The sequence below is a fragment of the Schistocerca gregaria genome, unplaced genomic scaffold (genome assembly GCF_023897955.1).
Source record: "Schistocerca gregaria isolate iqSchGreg1 unplaced genomic scaffold, iqSchGreg1.2 ptg000561l, whole genome shotgun sequence".
Lineage (NCBI taxonomy): Eukaryota > Metazoa > Arthropoda > Insecta > Orthoptera > Acrididae > Schistocerca > Schistocerca gregaria.
The window spans coordinates 196,949-220,000 of record NW_026061954.1 but is presented as its reverse complement, the minus strand read 5'-3'; the positions used below and the strand labels follow the sequence as shown (position 1 = coordinate 220,000).

The following is a 23,052-nucleotide window of genomic DNA, read 5'->3' as shown; positions in this document are numbered from 1 at the left end:
TTAATTTTTTGATATAGTTTGATTGGGTTTTCTGTTCTTATGCTCTTGCAGGCTGGATTAAACAAACCTGAAGCACACAATCAGGCTAAAGCTGTACTACTAGAAATGGGGCACTTCTTCCAGGTCCAGGTACACTATACATTTTAGTCATTGTTATTGAAGTGATGCATTTTTTCTCCAATAAGTAGAGCATTATGTATCTGGAGCTCAGGGACTCCAGGCAATGCTAACATGTCAGCTAGTCTAGCAATTAGCTTATGAACTTGAGAATGTGTCCAAGTACATGTTTATGACAATTATTGTATTTGTTTATTTGAAAATGATTTTTATTTTGTTTTTCACATCTTCACATCATATAGGATCTGTAGAATGACTATTTAATATAAGCATATAATATCTTTCATAAAATATGAACTCTGCTTTTGCATCTTGGCAGGGACCTCCTCAGTATGAGTCTTTGGAGTGAACAGTGTACGTAGTTTAGTCTAACCATGAGCTCCAAGCTAGTTGCATAATTCCAGAACTTAAAGTTTTCAGTTTTGCTCTTTGTACCCTTAGCCATCACTGCTATGGATATCTCTGGGTTTTCTGCCTTCTTCCTGTCTTTCTAATTGGTTGTTTATGTGATTAATGTAGTGACACTAAATTTGGAAGCACGAGGAATGGAGTTCAGATCCTCTTATGTTAATATAAAAACAAGTAAATGTCCAAACAAATTCTTTCTCCCTCTTTAGGATGACTATTTGGATTGTTTTGGTGATTCTGATGTTACTGGAAAGGTTGGAAGTGATATTGCCACAGGAAAATGTTCATGGCTGGCTGTGACAGCTCTGCAACGAGCAAACCATCAACAGCAAATAGTGTTTAAGGTAAGATGCTTTAATCATATTGAAACCTTGCCATATTTATATATTTAGTGCTTCTTATTTATATATGATTGCCATTCAGTCAAATTCATCAGTATAGTGTACAGAAATGTGAAATATATCCCTGGAAAACTGTTTGAAATCACTATACTGCTGTATACGTGTTGCACTTGAGTACTGTTCCAGTAAATAAATAAACTGAGGTAGAACAACTGTTTTAGGTAGAGGAGAATTTCCTCTAATTGTAGAGATAAAGATTCACATTAACTCCCTTAACTTCAGTGTTTGCAGTGTAATCACTGGTTTCCTCAGGCTAAATGGGATTATCAATTTAGAGTGTAAAAACAAATTTGAGAGATTCGAACGTATGAATAACCATTTTGTGAGTAGAAGCAAAGTGTAAAACAAGTATGCAAATTAACGAAGCTATTACTGCTGTGCCAACAAAAAATACTGTGGACATTAAGCGAGCTTTGCGCTATGCCGTATGGTTGAAGCCAGAGGTTTCCACTGGTAAGGAATGTAATTTAGTTTGAATGGAAAGATCAATAAATGTACTTTGGAGTATAGTTATCATGTGCTGGCAGCTAACATAAAGTGTCATTTAACGATGAGATCATGCATGAATACTGGTAATTTAATGTTACTTGTGTAGATGTACAGATAATAATAAATCTGGGATAGTACAAAAACTGCGGGAAAACTGAACTACAAGCTTCTCAAAATCCTTTTGCAAAAATTAAGCCTCTTTGTTAACCCCAATCACCTTTTTTATTCAGATGGTGGAAGAAATCATAAAATTAAATTTTAAATACCAATGTAACTTTTCATTGTATATTATGCTTCTGTATTCCAGAACTATTAACTTTTAGTTTGTGTGTGTAAAAAAAAAAAAAAAAAAGTATTTAACTGTCATTTATAGTACAGATACAAATTTTCCAAGAGCCATCAAAATAGAAATGTTTTATTATGTTCATTATTAACAATTGTATCTCTGATGTCAGTAGTCCAAGTGCCAACATTTTAATGGAAAAAAATTTCACTTAGTTCACTTACCTTTCGGGTACCATTTACAAATATTTCAATAAGCAGTAATATTAGTTGCAAATATAATAAAGAAAATTTCCATAATAACTAAATATATACAGAAATAACAATGTGTATGAAATGTTCTTGAATTAACATAATTTAGATGCAGGCACCATTCACAAAAGTATTGCATTTGATTCATATGTATGCTTATTTTAAGTGAATTGCTAACATGCTTATTTTAAGTGAATTGCTAACAATAAGTAACACATAACAAATCCCCCATGAATCATACTTGCAGTATTAGTGTCTTGTGTTGTCAATGCAAGTGGAGTATTGTCATTTACAAAAAAATTAAATGAAGTGCTACCCAGTTTAATCACAATAACCCTCACACAGCATATGAGCAAAATTCTGACATCATCATAATGAAACTGCCCAATGTTCATTCTTGAGTATAATATAATGTTTATGGAAAAAGTAATTTCTGCATTAGAAATCTTTATTTAAAAAAAAGTCTATTTTAAAATCAGTAATTGTGTATGACCAGTATTATCTTCTGATGTTAAATATTATGCATAAACTGTAAATAAGAAATAAAATTAAAGTATCCTGAATTTACATTTCGTGACATTACATTGATGTAATAGAGCCAGAGAAGGCTACAATTTTTTTCAATTATCTCTGGTGGAGACATGAGGGTTCTTGCTTTTTGCCAAAGAGACAGGGCTTTCTATCTTTGGTTAAGATTCCTTGCTCTAAGGTTCATTTTCTTTCACACTCCGAGCATATATGGCATCCATTACACTACCTCAATTCATTTGTGTCATGTATTTCACATACTAGAATAAATCAGCTCACTTATTCTCTTGTATAACGTATTCTCATGTATAACAGGCTTTTAATTACTGAACCTACACTACAGAAGGTATCATTATCATATAAGTTTTCTCATTAGTGCTCAGATATATGCAATGTAGATTTCCACATTGAACATCATAAGATAATTGGGCTTGAAATAGAACTTTTATAGATTGTTGAGCAAATATAGCATATTAAGCAGAAAATCAATGTGTTAAAAGTTAAATACACTATTATTATCTACAGATCATATCACGAAGTGCAAAAATCATTCATAATGTAAGAAAATCTACTATTTCTATAAAGACTCAAAAGACAATTTCTATTATACAAAGTTAAATATAATGCTGAAGGATTTTCCAACAAGTATTACTTCAGTAAACGAACCATGTAAATTGTTTATCAGCTGCACAAGGTGTTCAGTACCTTGACATCACATACTTCATTATCTTTTGCACTGCTTCATCATCACATCACAGCATCAATATATCATCAACTCCAATAATACTACAAAATTCTCTTCATCGGTATCTTCTCAATAACTTACAATCTACATACTCACTATATAAAACAACTTGAAATAATGCATAAAGAAAATATCAAACTTCCGTAAACTTTAAGGTTACTTAACCAGATTATTCGACAACAATCCGAACCATACTCTTCTATATTTACCTTCACAAGACATCATTTCTGTCTTTCAGTTATAAATCTCTCATCCATGTAGGTAAATTTACAAAGACCGTGTTAATTATTTGTTAACTTCACCATTACATGTAACAAAAACTAAATATAAATTGATATACTTCTTGAAGTCTGAGGGTATTTTGCCTGTCTCCAATATCTTGCCAACAAGATGGAAGAGTTTTGCCATTGAGGTTATTCACTCTTAAATTAACAATCATTAACTATAAACATACATGTTCCGTAATATTTTTCTGAGATCTATAATGCAACTGTCAGTGAAAAGTAAAAGTTGCGCTTGTAAAGTAGAGTACTGATCACATGGAAAACTAGAACTGAGAACCCAGGCAGTAAAGGGACATTGTCCATTTAAGATATCAAAGCAGGTTGCACATTGTATGATCGAAGGTGGATGGAGGACTACACAGTCTCAGCAGCACAACTTAGAACTTGTAGAGACCTTCATAACTTAGAACTCATAGAGGTCTTCAAGAGTTATGAAGGCTGTCTTTTCCCCCATCAGCCTTGTCAGCCTCAGTTTGCCAGTAGCCTGTGTGCATGTCCATAGTGGGGAAATACTTCGCAGATTTCAAGCATTCTAGGGTGTCATGAATTGAGGCAATGGATAGGGATCGTTCTTTGTCAGTTCAGTTGTCGGTAGTTGGCACACAATCATCATGTGCCATTCTTCTTCTTCACAAGGATCACAGGGAGGATGGAGAATTCTCTGAGGATTCGGTGATGTCATCTTGTAGCTGCTTCTCCTCTTCCTTCCAGATTATTTGTTGTTCAGCTGGTGACATACTGTATGAGCCCTGGCTAGATGATGGACTATCCACAGTGCTGATATAGTGTTTTACTGCGGGTTGCTTGATCTATCTTTTTCTTTGCCCCAGACTTGAAAGTACCCAAAAATTGATGCAGAATGGCCATCTCTTACCACTGCTGTTCCTCTGTCAGGCTAGATCCTATACACATGTCAATAGTACCTGTGTTGTCTGCAGTGATGGTGGAACACTAAGGTGTCCTTCCTGGACTGGCTTAGTTGTCCCTATGCACATACCTTTAGGGATGAGTTGTGGCTTCTTACGACAATTAGTGATCCTAGGTTTTCCTTTACCACCTACAGTGCTTATGATCATAGCTGGCAAATAGATTTTTATGAGCCTGAGCAGCTATTTGCAGTTGACAAAAGCTTCACAATTTAACTGAATATCTCTATAGATGAGTGGCACTCGTCTCATTGATGATGGGAGGATAACAATGTCTTCAATGGCAAAAAACCACCCAGGACAATCTTCGTTTTGTGTGCTTGCTGGAATAGCTTCATCAATCTGGAGCTCTATTTCCAGAGGCTATGACTGCTTGCGATGGTTGCAAGAGGTCCCATCCGAGAATAACATAATGACTTTTTCCTGTTGAAAAGACAAATTCGAAGGGCTGAGTTCTGTCCTTGGTAATTTTTCTTACATTACATATGGATATATTATGTTAAAGCAACAAATTCAGATGGCTATGTTCTGTCATTGATAGCTATTCTTGCAATACAAGCTATTCTTGCAAAACATATTCCTGTGACTAGATTTACAAGCTGCGACATGGTTGCAAATGGAACAGTGACCCGAAAATAGAATGAATTTCCTTTACTTCACACCTTCTCCAGGGTATGGTGACAAGCTTCAGCCCTTGCGTCGGCTATAATCATCTGCAGTTGATTGGTGTGAATAGATCTTTTTTGCTGCTTGACATGTTGTCGTGTAACAGCCGTTGAACATGTGTCTTCTTTTTACAGTAGTGCACAATGTGTCAAGGATGCCTGTAGTGTAAGTAGACCAGTATGTTGTCCTTCAGCCTCAAAATTTTGATTCTTCTGGAGAGCATTTTACATTGTGTTGGAGTTAGTTGTACTTACATTGATCGGATGCCGAGTTGTCATTTTATGGCAGTGGTGTAATTCTGAGTTGGCAGAGTCTGTTCTTCATGGTGCATTCAACCGGTGGAGGAGAATGGTGCCAAAGATTGGTGCACCTCTTCTTCAACAGTCTCAATACCTTCTGACACGTGAGGTTGACATTCATGGCTGTTATTTCTTGTGTAGTTGGCCCTACAGTTCCAGGTGCAATAAAATGCTTTATATCTTCTCTTACTGCATGCTGTATGAGAAAAGCAAGGTTCTGGTGGTCCTCCACAGCTGCCATAGGCAGCCATTTGGGAAATGATCATACCTTTTGCATCCAATTCTTTTCGTGTTGCATTTCCTGAATGTGCTGGCACCGTTTGATGAATACTTCTGTTGTTGTGATGTCCTTTACCAGAAGAGCTTGGTACATGCCTTCTGATACTTCTTTGACCAAATGTGAGATTTTGTCAGCTTCTGTCATATTCGGATTCACAGTGTTGCCAAGGACCAAAACATTCTATGTATGACTGTTGTTTTGACATGATGTTGGGTCCTGTTTTTCAGTTGTCCTTTTGCTAAACAGATTTACTGTTGACTGTCGCCAAATATTTTTTCAGTTTGCCTGGAATTTCTTCTCTTCTTTGTTCTCGAACCATTGCTGGGCTATGCCATCCAAGAAAAATATACATATGCCTAATACATCATGTCAACCCACCTGTTGTATCTGATGGCTCCGTCAAAACCTTCAGCCATTTCATTGGTTTTATGGGGTCTTGCCGCTATAGGTGTTGATTTTAGCCTTTGAGTATGCCTGTTTAGGCAAGCTGTTTTATATTTGTTCTGAAGAAGGCATGGTTATCCACGCTGAAACCTAGGTAAACACCACGTAGTTTGTGCAATCTATGCAGATATTTCATAATTATTTCGATACTTAAGATTGCTGACGTGCTGCAATGCTGAAAGTTCTTAAATTTCATTGGTTCCTGACCAGAACCTCCAGAGAACACTGATGGATGCCTGACGTACAACTGACTTACTGCACTGCCTTGGAATCCATTGATCTCCTGAAAGGATGGACTGTGGGGTTGATGTATTGCTTGTTTTTTGGTTCCTGTCCCTGTAGGTGAAGACTTTTACGTTGCTGGATTGGAGCCACAATGATGAAGGTATTTGAAGTACTGGCGTCTCCACCAAACAATGTCACACGTAATTACATTAGAAACCAAATCCAGAGGCAGGGGCATCAGTGAAATATAACACTTTGCAACGAAAGCACATTTCCAGAATGAGATTTTCACTCTGCAGCGGAGTGTGCACTGATACGAAACTTCCTGGCAGATTAAAACTGTGTGCCGGACTGAGACTTGAACTCAGGACTGGTCCCGAGTTAGAGTCTTGGCCCGGCACGCAGTTTTAATCTGCCAGGAAGTTTCAAAGCACATTTGTTGTGAAGATGTGCAGCTAGAAAAGAGCAGCCTTTCTGGATTAACCAACGGTTAATCCAGGTTGTACAGACATGAGACAGTTCAAGAATCTTCCAGCAATGGTAAATGCTAAATGACAAATAATTGCTGGTGGTAGATTTCAAACAGGTGATCCCCAGCACTCCAGGAAGCAACACTACAGAAAACACAGCACTATGTGTACCACAGCTCATGGCAGTATCATCATATTACCAAACAAAGTAAAATATAAATACTCATGACAGGAGTATAGCTGCTGACAGAAGAAAGTAATTGTGACACATAGACAGGACAGATAATAGAGAATTGTAGCTCAGAGAAGGAAAACCAGAGCATAGAGCTACGTTCCTCAGGACTCTGTGCTCACTAAGCACATAACATACAAAGAATGTATGCTTCTGAGGGTTTATGAGCTTGTAAACCCCAGTATTTCATTTAATTGAATGAAATGTACCCAAAAAATAAAAACAATTTTGTTCAGAGCAGTTCCTATCATAACTTCGAGTACAGCATAATTAGTAAATCAGTTCAGCATATTTCAGCAAAATTCCTAGTGCAACAAAGGCTAAAACATGATATCATAGTACAAATCAGCCCTAATGCAATACATATTGGTGTTATCAGTAAGTCATCAAGCAGTGATAATACAACAAAAAAAGAAATTCTACTACAAAACATAATGTTTTAAATTCATTGGTTCATTTAACATATAGCATAAATAAATTAATTCTTAAACACAGTCAAAGACAGCTCTGTGTACATCACTGTTGTTTTCATACTACACGTTACTTTAACTGTAAATTTTTATATTGGCTTAATACAGCCTGTGGTAACTTGTTCATCACCACCAACTCTACTTTTACATTTTACAACCACTTCCTCCTTCAATTTCACAGTTAAATGGAAATCTGTACATTTTCATTCAAAACAAACATAATTCTCTTTTCATTTACATGATAACTTTTTCCCACAATGAAACTGTCAAGTCAAAATAAGGTATTTTTCTACCAGAATCAAACATTACAAACAAATTATTGTTGTTTGCTATGTGTGTACTGAGTTCTTTTCTATTAAGTTTAAATTGTTTTCAGAATATATTTGAGTGCTTCTCCTGTCCGTCAAGTTGCAATTGTTTACAAAATTTAGCTAATCTTTGCCAGATTGATTCTCTACAACTAACAGGTTTTTAATAATTTCCTGTGTTCAGTCTCAAAAACACGTCTGGTTCTGAAAATTCGCTTTCCTCATACAAAACTCATCTTTGAGAACAAGAACATAGTTTATACCGAATTCTGCATCGTCTACATCACTCCTAACATCAATAATGCCTACTTAATCATTACAGAACCTAACTACATTCTCATATGTCCTAACTACATCAAACACACAAGTTTTCAATACTATTGACAATATTAGACTCAGTTCACATTCTTGACTACATTTTTGGTGTTAGCAAGAATATTCTTAACATTAACTTTACTTTCATATCTGTTTACTGCCTATTTTTCTATTACTAAGTCTGATTTCATTGATCAGTCTAAATTCTGCTTAAACCATTTTCCTTTGTACCACTCTTCTCATAACATTTTCAGTCCTTACCCAAGACGACAAATTTCGTTTTACAGTATTTTTATTTTTTCCCTTGTAGACTGTTCAAGGGTGACAGTAGTCTGTTCTTTACTTTCAGTAATTGATTGTTGAAAAGTTTGAAATTGTTCTGAAGTTATCCAGTTATCAACTGGCTCACTTGTCCTCTGCTATGTAACATAAACTGACATATCATCACAGACATCTTTACTGAATCTAAATTCCTTTGTTCTGTCGGCCATTTCTTCCTCTTGTTTAATAGTAATGTCTATATCCCACAAGTCTGGAAGACATGACTCTCTCTTCCTCTGGTTCTATTTCTGTCATGGTTATCAGTTCATTTTTTTGCATTTTAAAAAAGAGTACTACACTATTTAATGGTTTTATATCTGTGGTACTTATCTTCATACATCAGTTTGCGGTTACAGTCATCAGTGTTGCATGTTTACTCCACTGTTGTTTTCATGTGTGTTTCAGTACATGTTAAACTGTTGTGATTCATGCAACATACTCATTTAATTAGAATACATTTCATTTATTTACCCTTGCTCTGATCCAATACCCTCTTATTACTGCTGCTTGAAAATAATTGTATTATTATTACTTACTAAATCTCACTAATTGCCTATGTTATTTGGTTGCATTCAGCTTTCTCATACTTTGAGATGAAAAAGTGGAAAAATTAGAAAGTATATTTTGAAAGCCACCTTTTTATAAAGTAAATATTTCTTCTACTTGCCTTGTGCTGATTGTCCACTGTTTGTCATTCTCATTGTTGGCATAGTTGTCTTTTGGGGATTGCTTTTTGCAAAAAGAGGATTTTTCTAGGTATGGAGTCGTTCCATATATAATTCATAAATTAATTTGTCACAGACATTTAAATTAGTTCTTCCATAAATTTTATTCATTCTTTTGTTAATTTCCACATCGTCTTAATACTTTTTATACACAATACTTTTTCAATGCATTCATACAACACACACCCAAACATACAACTACTGCTGTGCCACAAAGCTTTATAGCAAAGAGCATGTGGAAAATTTACTCTCAAGTCATTGAGTTTTTTCAAAAACTGATTTTTTTTATAGGATTTTGAATTAAATTTGCAGTATTAACATAATCTATTTATGTTAAGTTTTAGACTTCTTTAACTAATTTTTTAAATCTTGTTTGTTATTAACAATTGTGCACATATATTTGATTTCAGTGGTCTCAATTCCAATACAGGTTGTATACGTGGAAGAGACCTGGAGACACCAAAAGGTTTCAGATTGATTATGTAACAGTAAGCTAGAGATTTAGGAACCAGGTTTTAAATAGTAAGTCATTTCCAGGGAGAGATGTGGACTCTGACCACAATTTATTGGTTGTGAACTGTAGATTAAAACTGAAGAAACTGCAAAAAGTTGGGAATTTAAGGAGATGGGACCTGAATAAATTGAAAGAACGAGAGTTTGTAGAGAGTTTCAAAGGTAGCATTAGGAAATGATTGAAAAGAACAGGGGAAAGGAATACAGTAGAAAAAGAATTTGTGGCTTTGAGAGATGAAATATTGAAGACAGCAGAGGATCAAGTAAGTAAGAAGATGAGGGCTAGTAGAAATCCTTCGGTAACAGAAGAGATATTGAATTTAATAGATGAAAGGAGAAAATGTATAAATGCATTAAATAAAGCAGGCGAAAAGGAATACAAACGTCTCAAAAATAAGATTAATAGGAAGTGAAAATGGCTTACCGGAAATGGCGAGAGGACAAATGTAAAGATGTAGAAGCATATATCACACTGGGTCAGATAGAAGCCACCTACAGGAATATTAGAGAGACCTTTGGAGAGAGAGAACCACCTGTATGAATATCAAGAGATCAGATGGTAAACCAATCCTAAGCAAAGAAGGGATAGCCGAAAGGTAGGAGTAGTATATGGAGCGTCTGTACAAGGGAGATGTACTTGAGGGAATATTATGGAAAAGGAAGAGGACGTAGATGAAGATGAGATGGGAGATTAATACTGTGTGGAGAATTGACAGAGCACTTAAAAGATCTAAGTCAAAAAAAGGATCCGGGAGTAGACAACATTCCGTTAGAATTACTGATAGCCTTGGGAAAACCAGCCCTGACAAAACTCTTCCATCTGGTGAGCAAGATGTAAGAGACAGGTGAAATACCCTCAGACTTCAAAAAAAATATAATAATTCAAATTCCAAAGAAAGCAGGTGGTGACAGGTGTGAAAATGACCAAACTATCAGTTTAATAACTCGCAGTTGCAGAACACTAAACAAACTCTTTATAATTATTTTCAGCCATAATGGCTAATGTTTGTATACCGTGACTGTGTGGGAAAATTATTTATTTCAAGTTTCTGCTACCAGTCACTTTTTATTTTATGTTTGATCTAACATAACGCAACGCGTTTCGAACATATTTTGTTCATTTTCAAGCATTTGTACATACATATATACATCGAGAAATGTTACTTAAAATAAACAATTTCAAATTAGATTAATCTAGAACACTTTGTTTTTTACTGTAGCTGCTGGTGTTCAATAGTCTACATAAAAATATTCAGTTCACCCTCGAACAGGAAGAAGACAACACCATACCTTTTCTTGACATAAATATATCAAAACAGAACCAAAAGGTAGCTTTCAATGTTTACAGAAAACCTACTGGCACTGACACCACTATAGCAAACTCCTCAACACATCCCTCCTCCCACAAAAAAGCTGCTTATAGATCAATGCTGTACAGAGCACACAAATTTCCACTTCAACATACAGAACTCCAACAAGAAATAGAAACCATAACATATACTGCAATAAAAAATGGATATGTCCCTTCTCTAATTAACACCATGTCACAACAGATAAAAAATAAATTAAAAACAAAGATTCCAAGACTTACCAAGCGGGAAAGCGCCGGCAGACAGGCACATGAACAAAACACACAAACACACACACAGAATTACTAGCTTTCGCAACCGATGGTTGCTTCTTCAGGAAGGAGAGGGAAAGACGAAAGGATGTGGGTTTTAAGGGAGAGGGTAAGGAGTCATTCCAATCCCGGGAGCGGAAAGACTTCCCTTAGGGGAAAAAAAGGACAGGTGTACACTCTCGCGCGCGCGCCCACACACACACACACACACACACACACACACACACACACACACACACACACACAATGACTCCTTACCCTCTCCCTTAAAACCCACATCCTTTCGTCTTTCCCTCTCCTTCCTGAAGAGGCAACCATCGGTTGCGAAAGCTAGTAATTCTGTGTGTGTGTTTGTGTGTTTTGTTCATGTGCCTGTCTGCCGGTGCTTTCCCACTTGGTAAGTCTTGGAATCTTTGTTTTTAATATATTTTTCCCATGTGGAAGTTTCTTTCTATTTTATTTACAGATAAAAATAAACTGAACAAACATCAAACTACACTCACAACTGACAGTGCCCCAGCAGTCAAATATGTAAAAATGCCATATCTTGGAATAGTATCTGACAAATTAGCAAGACTATTCAAAAACACAGAAGTAAAAATTAGCTTCAGCACCAACAACAACCTAAGTAGGAAGCTCATCCACAATACAAAACCATCAGATAGAAGTCTTTATGCATCTGGCATTTACTAAATTACCTGCAGCCAATGTAATAAATATTATATCGGCCAAACAGGCAGAAATTCCAGAACATTTAGACTGCTACAGGCTTGATAAATGTGACAAATCAGCAGTAGCAACTCACATTAAAGACACAGGCCACCCTCTGAAAATAGAAGACAACCTCGAAATTTTACACAAAATAGGAAAAAGTAAAAGAATGGATATCATGGAAGAAATGGAAATTTTCATACATAACACAAAGCATGGAGATAACATTCTTAATGAAATAACCGTATTCAAAAACTCAAAATTCAACAGTCTTAAGCCAGTTCTAACTCAATAGATTCACGAAATGTCGATGTAAATAATCTACCAGAACCAAGAATATCGATACAAACCCTTGATAATCGATACAGACTCACATGCTACAGTCCGCCATCTTGTGTTGTGTGTACAACATCGAAGCAATTTGTGCAGTGACATTCAGTGACAAAATAATGTGCAATAGTGTGATGTCTATCAACAGCTCCGCCATTACACCAGTGATAAAAGTGAAGCAGCAAGAGGATGTAGCTGTAAGTGATCAACTGCCATATAAAAGCCTTTCACACTATTTTTGTAACACATAACTGATGCAAATCTGTCTGCATCCGATACAGGCTGTGAGATACATAACCAACAACAGAGAAGAAAACCAGCAGAAGACATCACTGACTTCGATCTCTATATATACACTGCCCCCCTACTTCCCCTCAAATGCCACATCAGCGGCTACAGTAAAAAACAGTCTTCTAGATTAATCTAATTTGAAATTGTTTATTTGAAGTAACATTTCTCGATGTATATATGTACGTACAAACGCTTGAAAATGAACAAAATATGTTCGAAACGCGTTGAGTTATATTAGATTAAACATAAAATAAAAAGTGACTGGTAGCAGAAACTTGAAATAAATAATAAAACTCTTTATAGATGAATGGAAAAACTGGTAGAAGCTGATCTCCTGGGAAGATCAGTGTGGATTCTGTAGAAATATAGGAACACATGAGGCAATACTGCCCCTACGACTTACCTTACAGGAGAGGTTAAAGAAAGCCAAACCTATGTTTCTAGCATTTGTAGAATTAGAGAAAGCTTTTGACAATGTTGACTGAAATACTACCTTTCAAATTCTGAAGAAGGCAGGGTAAAATACAGGGAGTTAAAGGCTATTTACAATTTTTACAGAAACCAGATAGCAGTTATAAGAGTCAAAGGGCACGAAAGGAAAGTGGTGATTGAGAAGGGACTGAGACAGGGTTGTGGCCTATCTCTGATGTTATTCAAAATGTGTATTGAGCAAGCAGTAAAGGAAAAAAAGAAACATTTGGAGTAGGAATTGTAATCCAGGGAGAAAAATAAAAATATCAAGATATGCTGATGACATTGTAATTCTGTCAGAGACAGCAGAGGACTTGGAAAAACAGTTGAACAGAATGGACAGTGTCTTGAAATGAGGGTATAAAATGAACATCAACAAAAGCAAAACAAGGTTAATGGAATGAAGTCAAATTAAATCAGGCAATGCTGAGGGAATTCAATTAAAAAATGACACTTAAACTAATAGACGAGTTTTGCTATTTGGGGAGCAGAATAACAGATGATGGTCGAAGTAGAGAGGATATAAAATGCAGACTGGCAATGGAAAGAAAAGTGTTTCTTAAGAAGAGAAGTTTAACATCGGGTACAGATTTAAGTGCCAGGAAGTCTTTTCTGAAAGTATTTGTATATGAAAGTGAAACATGGACAACAAACAGCGTAGACAAGTAGAGAATAGAAGCTTTTGATGTGGTTCTACAGAAGAATGCTGAATATTAGATGAGTGGAATAGTAGATCACATAACTAATGAAGAGGTACTGAATAGAATTGGGGAGAAGAGGAATTCGTGGCACAACTTGAGTAGAAGGGATCAGTTGGTAGGACACATTCTAAGGCATCAAGGGATCACCAGTTTGATATTTGAGGTTAAATGTATACACTAAGCAGATTCCGAAGGATGTAGGTTGCAGTAGTTACTCAGAGATGAAGAGGCTAGCACAGGTTAGAGTAGCATGGAAAGCTACATCAAACCAGATGTTGGACTGAAGACAACAACAACAACATATAAGTGTATCAAGTTGTTTATTATGATGGTGTATTGTGTTGTTTACTAAAAATTGATTGTAAGGCAATGCCCAATTTCATTAAAAACTTCGCATTACTGAAGCTCACATCCACATCTCAGTCCATATAAAACCAACCCTTCCACATCAAACTGTCCCTTCCTAACAGGTTAGGCATCCATACATAATGTATCTGCTGCACCACTGAATATCTCAACACTTACACCAACATTGTCTCACAGGTTTGCCTTTCCCACAATTATCCCACAGATCTCATTCACTGGACAGTATCCTCTCACACCCACACTAATGCAGTTGCCATTTCCAAAAAACTCGGTAGCACCCCTATTGTTCCCTTTGACTGTTCAGACCTTGAATGCCTCAATACTCTACTCCACCAAAGCTGTGAATTGCTTGAGTCAAACCCTGAAATGATATCCACATTTGCTCATATCCTATCCCCACTGCCCACCTTTGCCATACACCACCCTTGTAACCTCATAACATCCTAGTCAAACCTTACAACATTCACAAACCATCATCCCAACCTCAAGATTCCTACCCGTGCGAGTACATCCAGTGTAAATCTCTTCTCCAACCTCACCATTGATAAATCCTATAATGTCAATGGCAGTGCAACTTGCAAAACGACATGTTGCAAATCAACTGTTTCCTTTTTCTTTTCATCTATTTTTTGTCATAAGTCTTAATTGGTCTGTACATTTGCTTCCTCCTAAACTATCTTTACTTCTCACTCTCTGTATCATGTCTGGACCCACGGACAGCACAACAGTATTGACAAGAATTCCCCTGATCCCACTATGCTGAAGGTCTCACTAAGCCCTCCAAATTCAGGCAATATCCTCTGAACCTAGTCCACTGATAAGACTCCCATGCCATATCATCACACATCCCTACAAATCCTGGATCACTCTTATAAAACACCCTTTCCCAAATCTTTGCCACATGGTTTATATCCCTGTGGAAGATCTTATACCCATGCAGCAATTCCTGCGCCAGTCCCATCGCAGGCTTGTTCAACTCTGTAAGAGGTAGGGCTGCATGTGAAAGCAGTCACGTTGTACACCAGCTCAGCTGCAATTTCTGCGCGCCATTTTAAAGCACATGACCACCAAATAGCTGTCTACCTGAATGAATGGCCACTGCCAGACTGTAGCCAGGAGGATTGTTCACCATCCAGTGGCACAACACACACAACATGCTCTTAATTTCAATTGTTCCTTCACAATGTGTTATAACATCCCAGCTCCTCCACCAAATTAAAACGTTTCAGCTCCTCAACACCAAATTAAAACGTTGCATTAGGAGGTGTCTGCTTCGTGCAAAAGGTCTTGAGTTCATATTGACGACAACAAGTAATTCTTCATTACAGACGTTTATTTACAAACAGAACTGACAGACTTCACAGACTCAACAACTGACTCTCAGAGCTAACCGCACTGCATATCCGAACTGGCAACTGACAACTCCTAGGTGTATTAATATCTTTCCAAACAATGAGAGTCTTTGACAATGTTTTGTTTACAATACAATAGCAATTCACGACTTAAAACTAAATTAGACATTACAGAATTTTAGTACAGATTAAAGTAAGTAAAAGGATCAGTACATATAAATTCTTACAAGCCTAATTTCCAAATAGATTTTATAACATTTTTCTACCAGCTTCGGGATAACCTTCACCAGATTTGTGCCGATGTTTCCAGAAATATCTTGACATTTGATTCTGGATATTTCTTGAGTGATTTAGAACAACTATTTATATGTAAAATGATTTAAATCGTGTTTCAAAACGTAAATAAATCTTTTTAGCAATATTTCTTGATACAAATCGTCTTTCGAAATTAGGTTATGAAACAGTTTTCACAAGTTTTCGTATTTTTGCGATCATAATATAGAATTTCTCCATAGAAAGTTCCAGAAGTGTGCATTAAACGTTCATTTACAGACTTTCTCTTTAGCTGGTGAGTTTTTAAAAGTATCTTGTCCATATTATACGAAATAATTTAGCTCAAAACTGATGATTTATACAATTAATCAGAGCTACAGCAAACAGTGAGTCTTTCTTTTACAAAATGAAATATAATTACAAAATTGAATGAAAATAGGTTACTAACACTAATATATATTTACATTAATTCTATTTTTGTTCTTTCTGTGCAAAATGTCCTAATATTGACACAGTACAATATTTAAACATCACCAAAGTTTCTCTTTACATTTTGCATATCTGTATCGACATCCCCTAAAAGTCTGCAGTATCGAATACTTCAATATGTCCCAATATGTCCTGTAATGTTACAGTGTGCTGTCTGGATCCTTCTGCCAAACACCAGCTTCAAAGAGAGTTATCCTTGCAACACGTGCTTTGTTATTATAATCCTCCTGTATTCATTATCCATTTGCCTTCGTCTCCGCGCACTTGATCAGTACTAAATTTTTCTATACTTGTATGTAACTTGTGATCAAATCTTCACCTTGGGCCTTCATACTTGTGATAACGGCCTTTAATTCAGCAGGTACTTGTTCTCTAAAGGTTTCAAATAAATCTTCTATAAGTTGCATCATACACTGGGTGAACACAGCAAACATTTACAAAGTACGCAGTGTAGAACTCATCTTCTCTTGCCAGCGACTGTCTCTGCATATCCATTGGAATGTTATAAAAATGATTTTGGTAATTAAAACACCTGATTTGCCACACGAAACAGATCACAAAAAAGGAAAAAAATTGAAATTGGTTTTAATACTGCTCACCAAAATTTCTTGTGTAGCTCATCGTGTCGCAGTGCTGATGAGAAGCTGGATTGCTATGATGGGCAAACTGTGTTACTGGAGGTTGGAGAGTGGCAGATGCTGCCATTATTGTCACCTATTTATAAGTTATTCAGTGGCACACAAATTCTTCTACTTCGTCGTAATATTTCAGGTGTTGCCCAAGTTGCTAAGGACAACAGCAATATTTGTCAATGAAGTCTTCCTCCAATAATTGTTAATTTCTACTTGATTAGTATTTAATATATTCTTCTTATTCAGATTTTGTTGATTTTCCAGCACAAAAGTATTTTAGATTCTGCACTTGGAGCCTCACAATGACGCATTCCCTTATGTGTCAAATAGTGCATGTGTTCAGATTGCAATTGATGTTACTATTAAACTTTGAGTTGCTGCCACTTAAAATACTGTTCAGACGCACCGTGTAGTTCTTCTTGATATGGACTTTGTCACCATTGCAACCTATCTTATTCTGGAATTTGTAAACTGTTATCAAGTCCCAACAGTCTACCAAATAACAAAAAGCTCTTCTGCTCAATGCAGTTATAGTGAGTCTTCAGTTACAATGTTGTATGCAAGATAACACTGTCTTGTGTCCTCTGTGATGTCGGGAATCTTGTCAAGAAGGCACCTTTATTTGCTGGGGCACCATACTTCTCTGAGCTGCTTAGAAGACTTCCATCTTTGTCATCCCACCTTGGAGATGCACAGTGCCCATCCTTCCCAATTTACATGCACAGACAATAATAAATGTCCAAACAGTTTACACTTCTAAAGAAATTAGCTAATAATAAATGCTTTCACTGTGGTGATCATTGTTTGTTGGCGGGGTAGACATCACGCAACGTATTCCTTTACCAAGAGCATTATATGAAAGCCTGTGGTACTCAGTGACTTGTCTCTTATTTGTAGTCAAACAAGTGTGGTTTTATGAAGTCACATCACTGACTATATCCAATGTACATCAAGTGGTATCAAGATGGCAGCTAGTGTTAATATACAATGTTTTGCTACGAAAAAATGTGGAAATTATACCTATAAAAAAGTGTGTGCACGCAAATTGTAGTGATGAAATCAGAAAGATAAATGATCATATAAGGAGTCTGCAACTAACCATTAATGTCCTAATGAGCGAACTAAAAAAACTTATATCTGAAAAGTGTGAACAGACTGCAAACTTGCCTCACAGTAATCTTGAAATTCCAGGCAAAAGGAAAATCCGAGTGCCACATTCTCAGCAAAACTTAATAAATGAACCTAATATCGTATTCACAAGCAGATTCAGTGTGCAGTCAGCTGTGCAAGATAAAAAACATTGTCCATGTGATAAAACTCACTTTCAAGCTGAATGTGGAACTAGAAACACGCGGAGTGATACGTCCAAAAGAATGCTTAACAACTCAGTTACTATTATGGAAGGAAGAGAGTCTGAAAGATCTGAACACTTGCGTGACTTAAATATCAAGTGTTTGTTCGTCACTGATACCAAATGTTTTGGTTATAACGCTGGCACCGTTCTAAACATGCAAAGAACCCCAAATGAAAAAAAGTAATTGTTATGGCAGACACTCATGGTCATGGATTTGCTCACCTTCTGAATGGTCAATCCAGTGTACAAACAATCGCTTATATAAAGCCTGGTGCTTTTATGTTGGAAGTTTGAAAGCATGTACGATCCACAGATGTGCTGTCTTATCCTCTGAATAATTTTTTGTGCTATTTGGTAGGTCAAATGATGTGTACAAAAACTAAACTAGCATAGCAGAACAAGAACTAAAAAGGTGCTTAAAACAGTTGACAGAGACAAATGTTTTAGTGCTGAACATCCCACATTGGCATGACTTATCATCTCGGTCGTGCATAAATAAAGAAATAATCAATGCCAACCAAGAAATTCCATTCCTTTGCAAACATTTTAGAAATGTACAACTCATAAATGTTAGTGATATTGGGTGCAGATTCCATACATTACATGGATTGCACATTAACAACACTGGGAAAAAACTGTTTGTCAAAAAGATAAAAGAAACTATCAACATGAGGCATCAAACACTCAAAAGCAAAGTCATCATGGTCTGCCCCCCCCCCCCTTCCTCACCCCAAATATTGAAAGGAAGCAATGCCAACAAGAGCTCTAGTCACTAACATCAACAGCAAGAAAAGAAGAAACAAGGTCCCCCCCCCCCCCCCCCAATTTTCAGTCACAGCAACAACAGCAAATGCAGTAACAGCTGTACCAATTGCTGACCCAGCTCTAATACCAGCAGCAAAACCGTCAACAGTAACACCAGCAGCAGAATCAACAACTGAAGCAGCTGAACAAGTAACAGGGGAGCCAGATACAGAAGAAAATTATGCAGCAGGTGATAATAGAAGAATAAGAGCAGTAGGGAAAAGGAAAACAGTACTTCCAGTACACCTAAATGATGTTTTATTGACAAGATAAAGCTAAACAATCAGTTAAATATGCCAAAGTCTAAAAATCTTGTAATTTCATGCTGATTCACCAAAATGTCCAATCATTGCAAAACAAATTAAGTGAACTAGAAATTTTATGTACTGATGAGTTAAAAAAAGACGCTTCTGTAGTGTGTGTAACTGAACACTGGCTGCCTAAAGATGCAGTGTCAGTCAAAAAGCTTGCAGACTTCAATCTTTCATAATTCTCTATAACTACACCTATTCATGGAGGGTCATGTATATCTGTTAAAACTGGTAGTGACTATTGTGACATAAAAACCATTGAACTGTTAGCTGAAGAGAGTTTTTGAAGTATCAGCAGTTTGAACTATCCACATTAAAATTAAATCGTCTGTGTATACAGGAGCCCTGATGGGAACTTAAATGATTTGTCATCAACAAGAAGCAGTTTTAAATACCGGTACTATAAAAAAAACTTCAATGAAACAGTTATCATATGTGGAGATTTTAATACTGATTTTCAGGAAATCTCAAAAGATAAGCAAAGCTTAAACTTATGTTATGAAGGACAAATTATTTCTTGCCCAACAAAAATTGCAGAGACTTTTAAGTATTTTGCAAACATAAGTGAACAGTTAGAAAGTAGAGTGGAAGAACACAACACAATACCACCTCCATCATCCGATAGCATAAGAACTGTCTACATCATTGGTCAAATACAGAAGAAATCTTATCAGTTATAAAAACCTTGAAAACAGGGTACTCATATGGAATTGATGGAATACCAGATGTGATTATTAAAAAATGCTGTCTTGCCTTAGCTGAACACTTCACACACTAGTGCAACAGCTCACTGGCATCAGGAACCTTCCCTTCATGCTTAAAAATAGCAAAACTGAAACCACTGCTCAAAAAAGGCAATCCAAAAGACGTTTCAAATTATAAGCCAGTAGCCCTACTGCCTGTATTTTCAAAAATTTTAGAAAAAATATTTTATAAGAGCTTGTGTGATTTTCCAAATAAGCATAAAATTCTCTCTCCCTTACAGCATAGTTTCAGGAAAGGATATTAAACTGAGAGTGCAATATTTGAACTTGTTAATGAAATCTATACTAAACTGAATGAGAGTGAGCTTGTGACAGACAATGTGTCATGATTTATCCAAAGCTGCCTTACTGCAGAAGCTTGACCAATTAGGAATTAGAGATATATCCAGTGAGTGGCTCAGGACGTACCTATGTGGATGCAAACAGGTGGTTGAAGTGCAATATGCTGGCCATAACAAAACAGCTGCTACTATTCAGGATATGAAAATGTGGAATACAATGTCCCTCAAGGATCCGTATTAGGGCCCATTCTGTTTCTCCACTATGCCAATGAATTTATATACAACAAGTATTGTCAAACAACCCTCCAATTTGCAGACGATACAACCTTCGTTATTAAAGGGAAAACAGAAGGAAAAACTAAAAGACTGTGCTATCCAAACAATGAACAGTGGTTCAGCTATAACGAGCTAGTTATGAACAAAGAGAAGACCACCCAAATATACAAATAGAACTAAGGGACTGAGTTAATGAAAATGCTGACAGAACAAAATTTCTGGGACGACACCCAAATATCTTTTTAAAAATGACGATATGCATGCATGCAATAAAAGACAAAAAATCTGATCTTAATATGAAGCAAGTGAGAACATCACTGAGCCAAAAAGGCACTCAGCATATCGGTATAAAAATTTACAATAAGCTGCCTAACCATATTAAATCAGTGAGTAAAAAAGGCTAAAGTAAAGGCATATTTAATTGAGCATTCTTTTAGTCTGACAGAGTACCTAGAAACCAAACAACAAAATATTCTACTTTGTATGTCTGCTCTAATGTTTATATGATTATTTGCTAATAAAATAGAAAGAAACTTCCACATGGGGAAATTACTCCCAGGTTCAACCAAACTGCCCTTGTCAAAGATTTACTGTCCTACACTCGTAGTCTGGTGTGTGTGTGTGTGTGTGTGTGTGTGTGTGTGTGTGTGTGTGTGTGTGTGTGTGTGTGTACACACCTGTCCTTTTTTCCCCCTAAGGGAAGTCTTTCTGCTCCCGGGATTGGAATGACTCCTTACCCTCTCCCTCAAAACCCACATCCTTTCGTCTTTACCTCTCCTTCCCTCTTTCTTGAAGAAGCAATCGTCAGTTGCGAAAGCTAGAAATTCTGTGTGTGTGTTTTATTTATTGTGCCCTATCTACCGGCGCTTTCCCCCTTGGTAAGTCTTGGAATCTTTGATTATTTGCTAAATTACTTAAATATCTAGTCCCTAGGAATGCAATACAAACTGTATTTTATGTTGTAAAGACATGTCCAATATCCTTGTATATGTTCTATACATGCAGGATTAGGACGAAAAATAAATAAATAAATAATTCTCTTCATGTTGATATTCTGCCAACTCTAAAATTTGAGGAGCTGTTGAGCCCTAGCATGTAGTAGGAGCCACTGAGTAATTTCTTTTTAAGGAAAATGAAATTTTTATGGAGTGTGCTGGAAATTTTAAGGTAAAATAGTAATTGATTTTTTGTGTATTGGTCATACCCAAGATATTATTCTTATATTGGCTGTTGGATTATTGTCTTTTTTTCCCTTAAATAAGTTATAATCTTTGCTGCACAGTCCACAGCAATATTTGAAAATGGGAGAACCTGTTTATAGATATGGTAACGGTAGTCATTGGAAGTAGTAGCCAGAGATTATAATGCAAGAGATTCTTCTCATTATTTTAGTGTTTGAAATGCTGCTTACAAATGTCAGGTAAATGATAAAACAGTTTATACAATAAAAGAACTAAACATGTATATTCTTGTTTCAGGAATGTTATGCTACAGATGATGAAGAAAAAATTGGTGTGATAAAAGAGCTTTATGACCAGCTAAAGCTTAAGTCTGTCTTTGCTGAGTATGAAGAACAAACATATAATTTCATTCATAGAAATATTCTGCAGCTTTCACATGGGTTGCCACATCATTTGTTCATAAGCTTTCTGAAAAAGATCTACAGACGCGGAAGTTAACTGTATAGTCTTTAGGTGGAAAGATTATTTTTTTTACGTATAAATACAGCTTATTTCGTGCTTCTTCCTTTGTGTCTAAAGATGTTATCATTTGAGTGTTTTTATAAGCTTGTTACTGACATGATGTAAAAGTGAAATAAAGAATCTATATATCCATACATACTATAAAAATGAATGTATATATATTGGTACTGCATTTCCTCCTAAACCACTGGACCGATTTCAACCAAATTTGCCACATATATAACATACTGTCTAGAAATAATCACTGTAGGAGTAAGAACCTCCTGCCTGCCAAAGGGTGCATGTGGGAGTGGAAAAGTAGCACAAATAGCCAGACTGTATCTGTCCAATATTTGAGTATGAGAACACTTAGTGACTTGCAACAAATTTTACACACAGTTTCAAACCCTTATGAAACTTTTTCTCACTGGCAACCCCCACAAAATGATGAAAGGAAAAAAGTTTATCACTTACTACATCTTCGCTGTTCATGCAGTAAAACTGCCATATGTACATTTTAATTTATTACTTCCTTTTACTAGTAACTCTATTCACAACACATTTCGTAGACAGTATCCACCTATAACACTGGATGTATAATTATATTATTGTAAGACTCATTGTTATGGAGATATGGTGGCAT

At 36.2% G+C, this 23,052-nt stretch overlaps 1 protein-coding gene across 1 annotated transcript in view; it reads left to right on the top strand.

The window, feature by feature from the left end:
- LOC126314472 (farnesyl pyrophosphate synthase-like) overlaps positions 1 to 22,564 on the top strand; it is a 62,231-nt gene extending 39,667 nt beyond the window's left edge. Inside the window, exons 6-8 of the mRNA XM_049992440.1 lie at positions 52 to 129; positions 735 to 869; positions 22,206 to 22,564. Coding sequence (XP_049848397.1) covers positions 52 to 129; positions 735 to 869; positions 22,206 to 22,406 — 414 coding nt within the window. The 3' untranslated portion in view covers positions 22,407 to 22,564. The remainder of the gene's footprint in view (positions 1 to 51; positions 130 to 734; positions 870 to 22,205) is intronic.
- Positions 22,565 to 23,052: the final 488 nt, after the last annotated feature.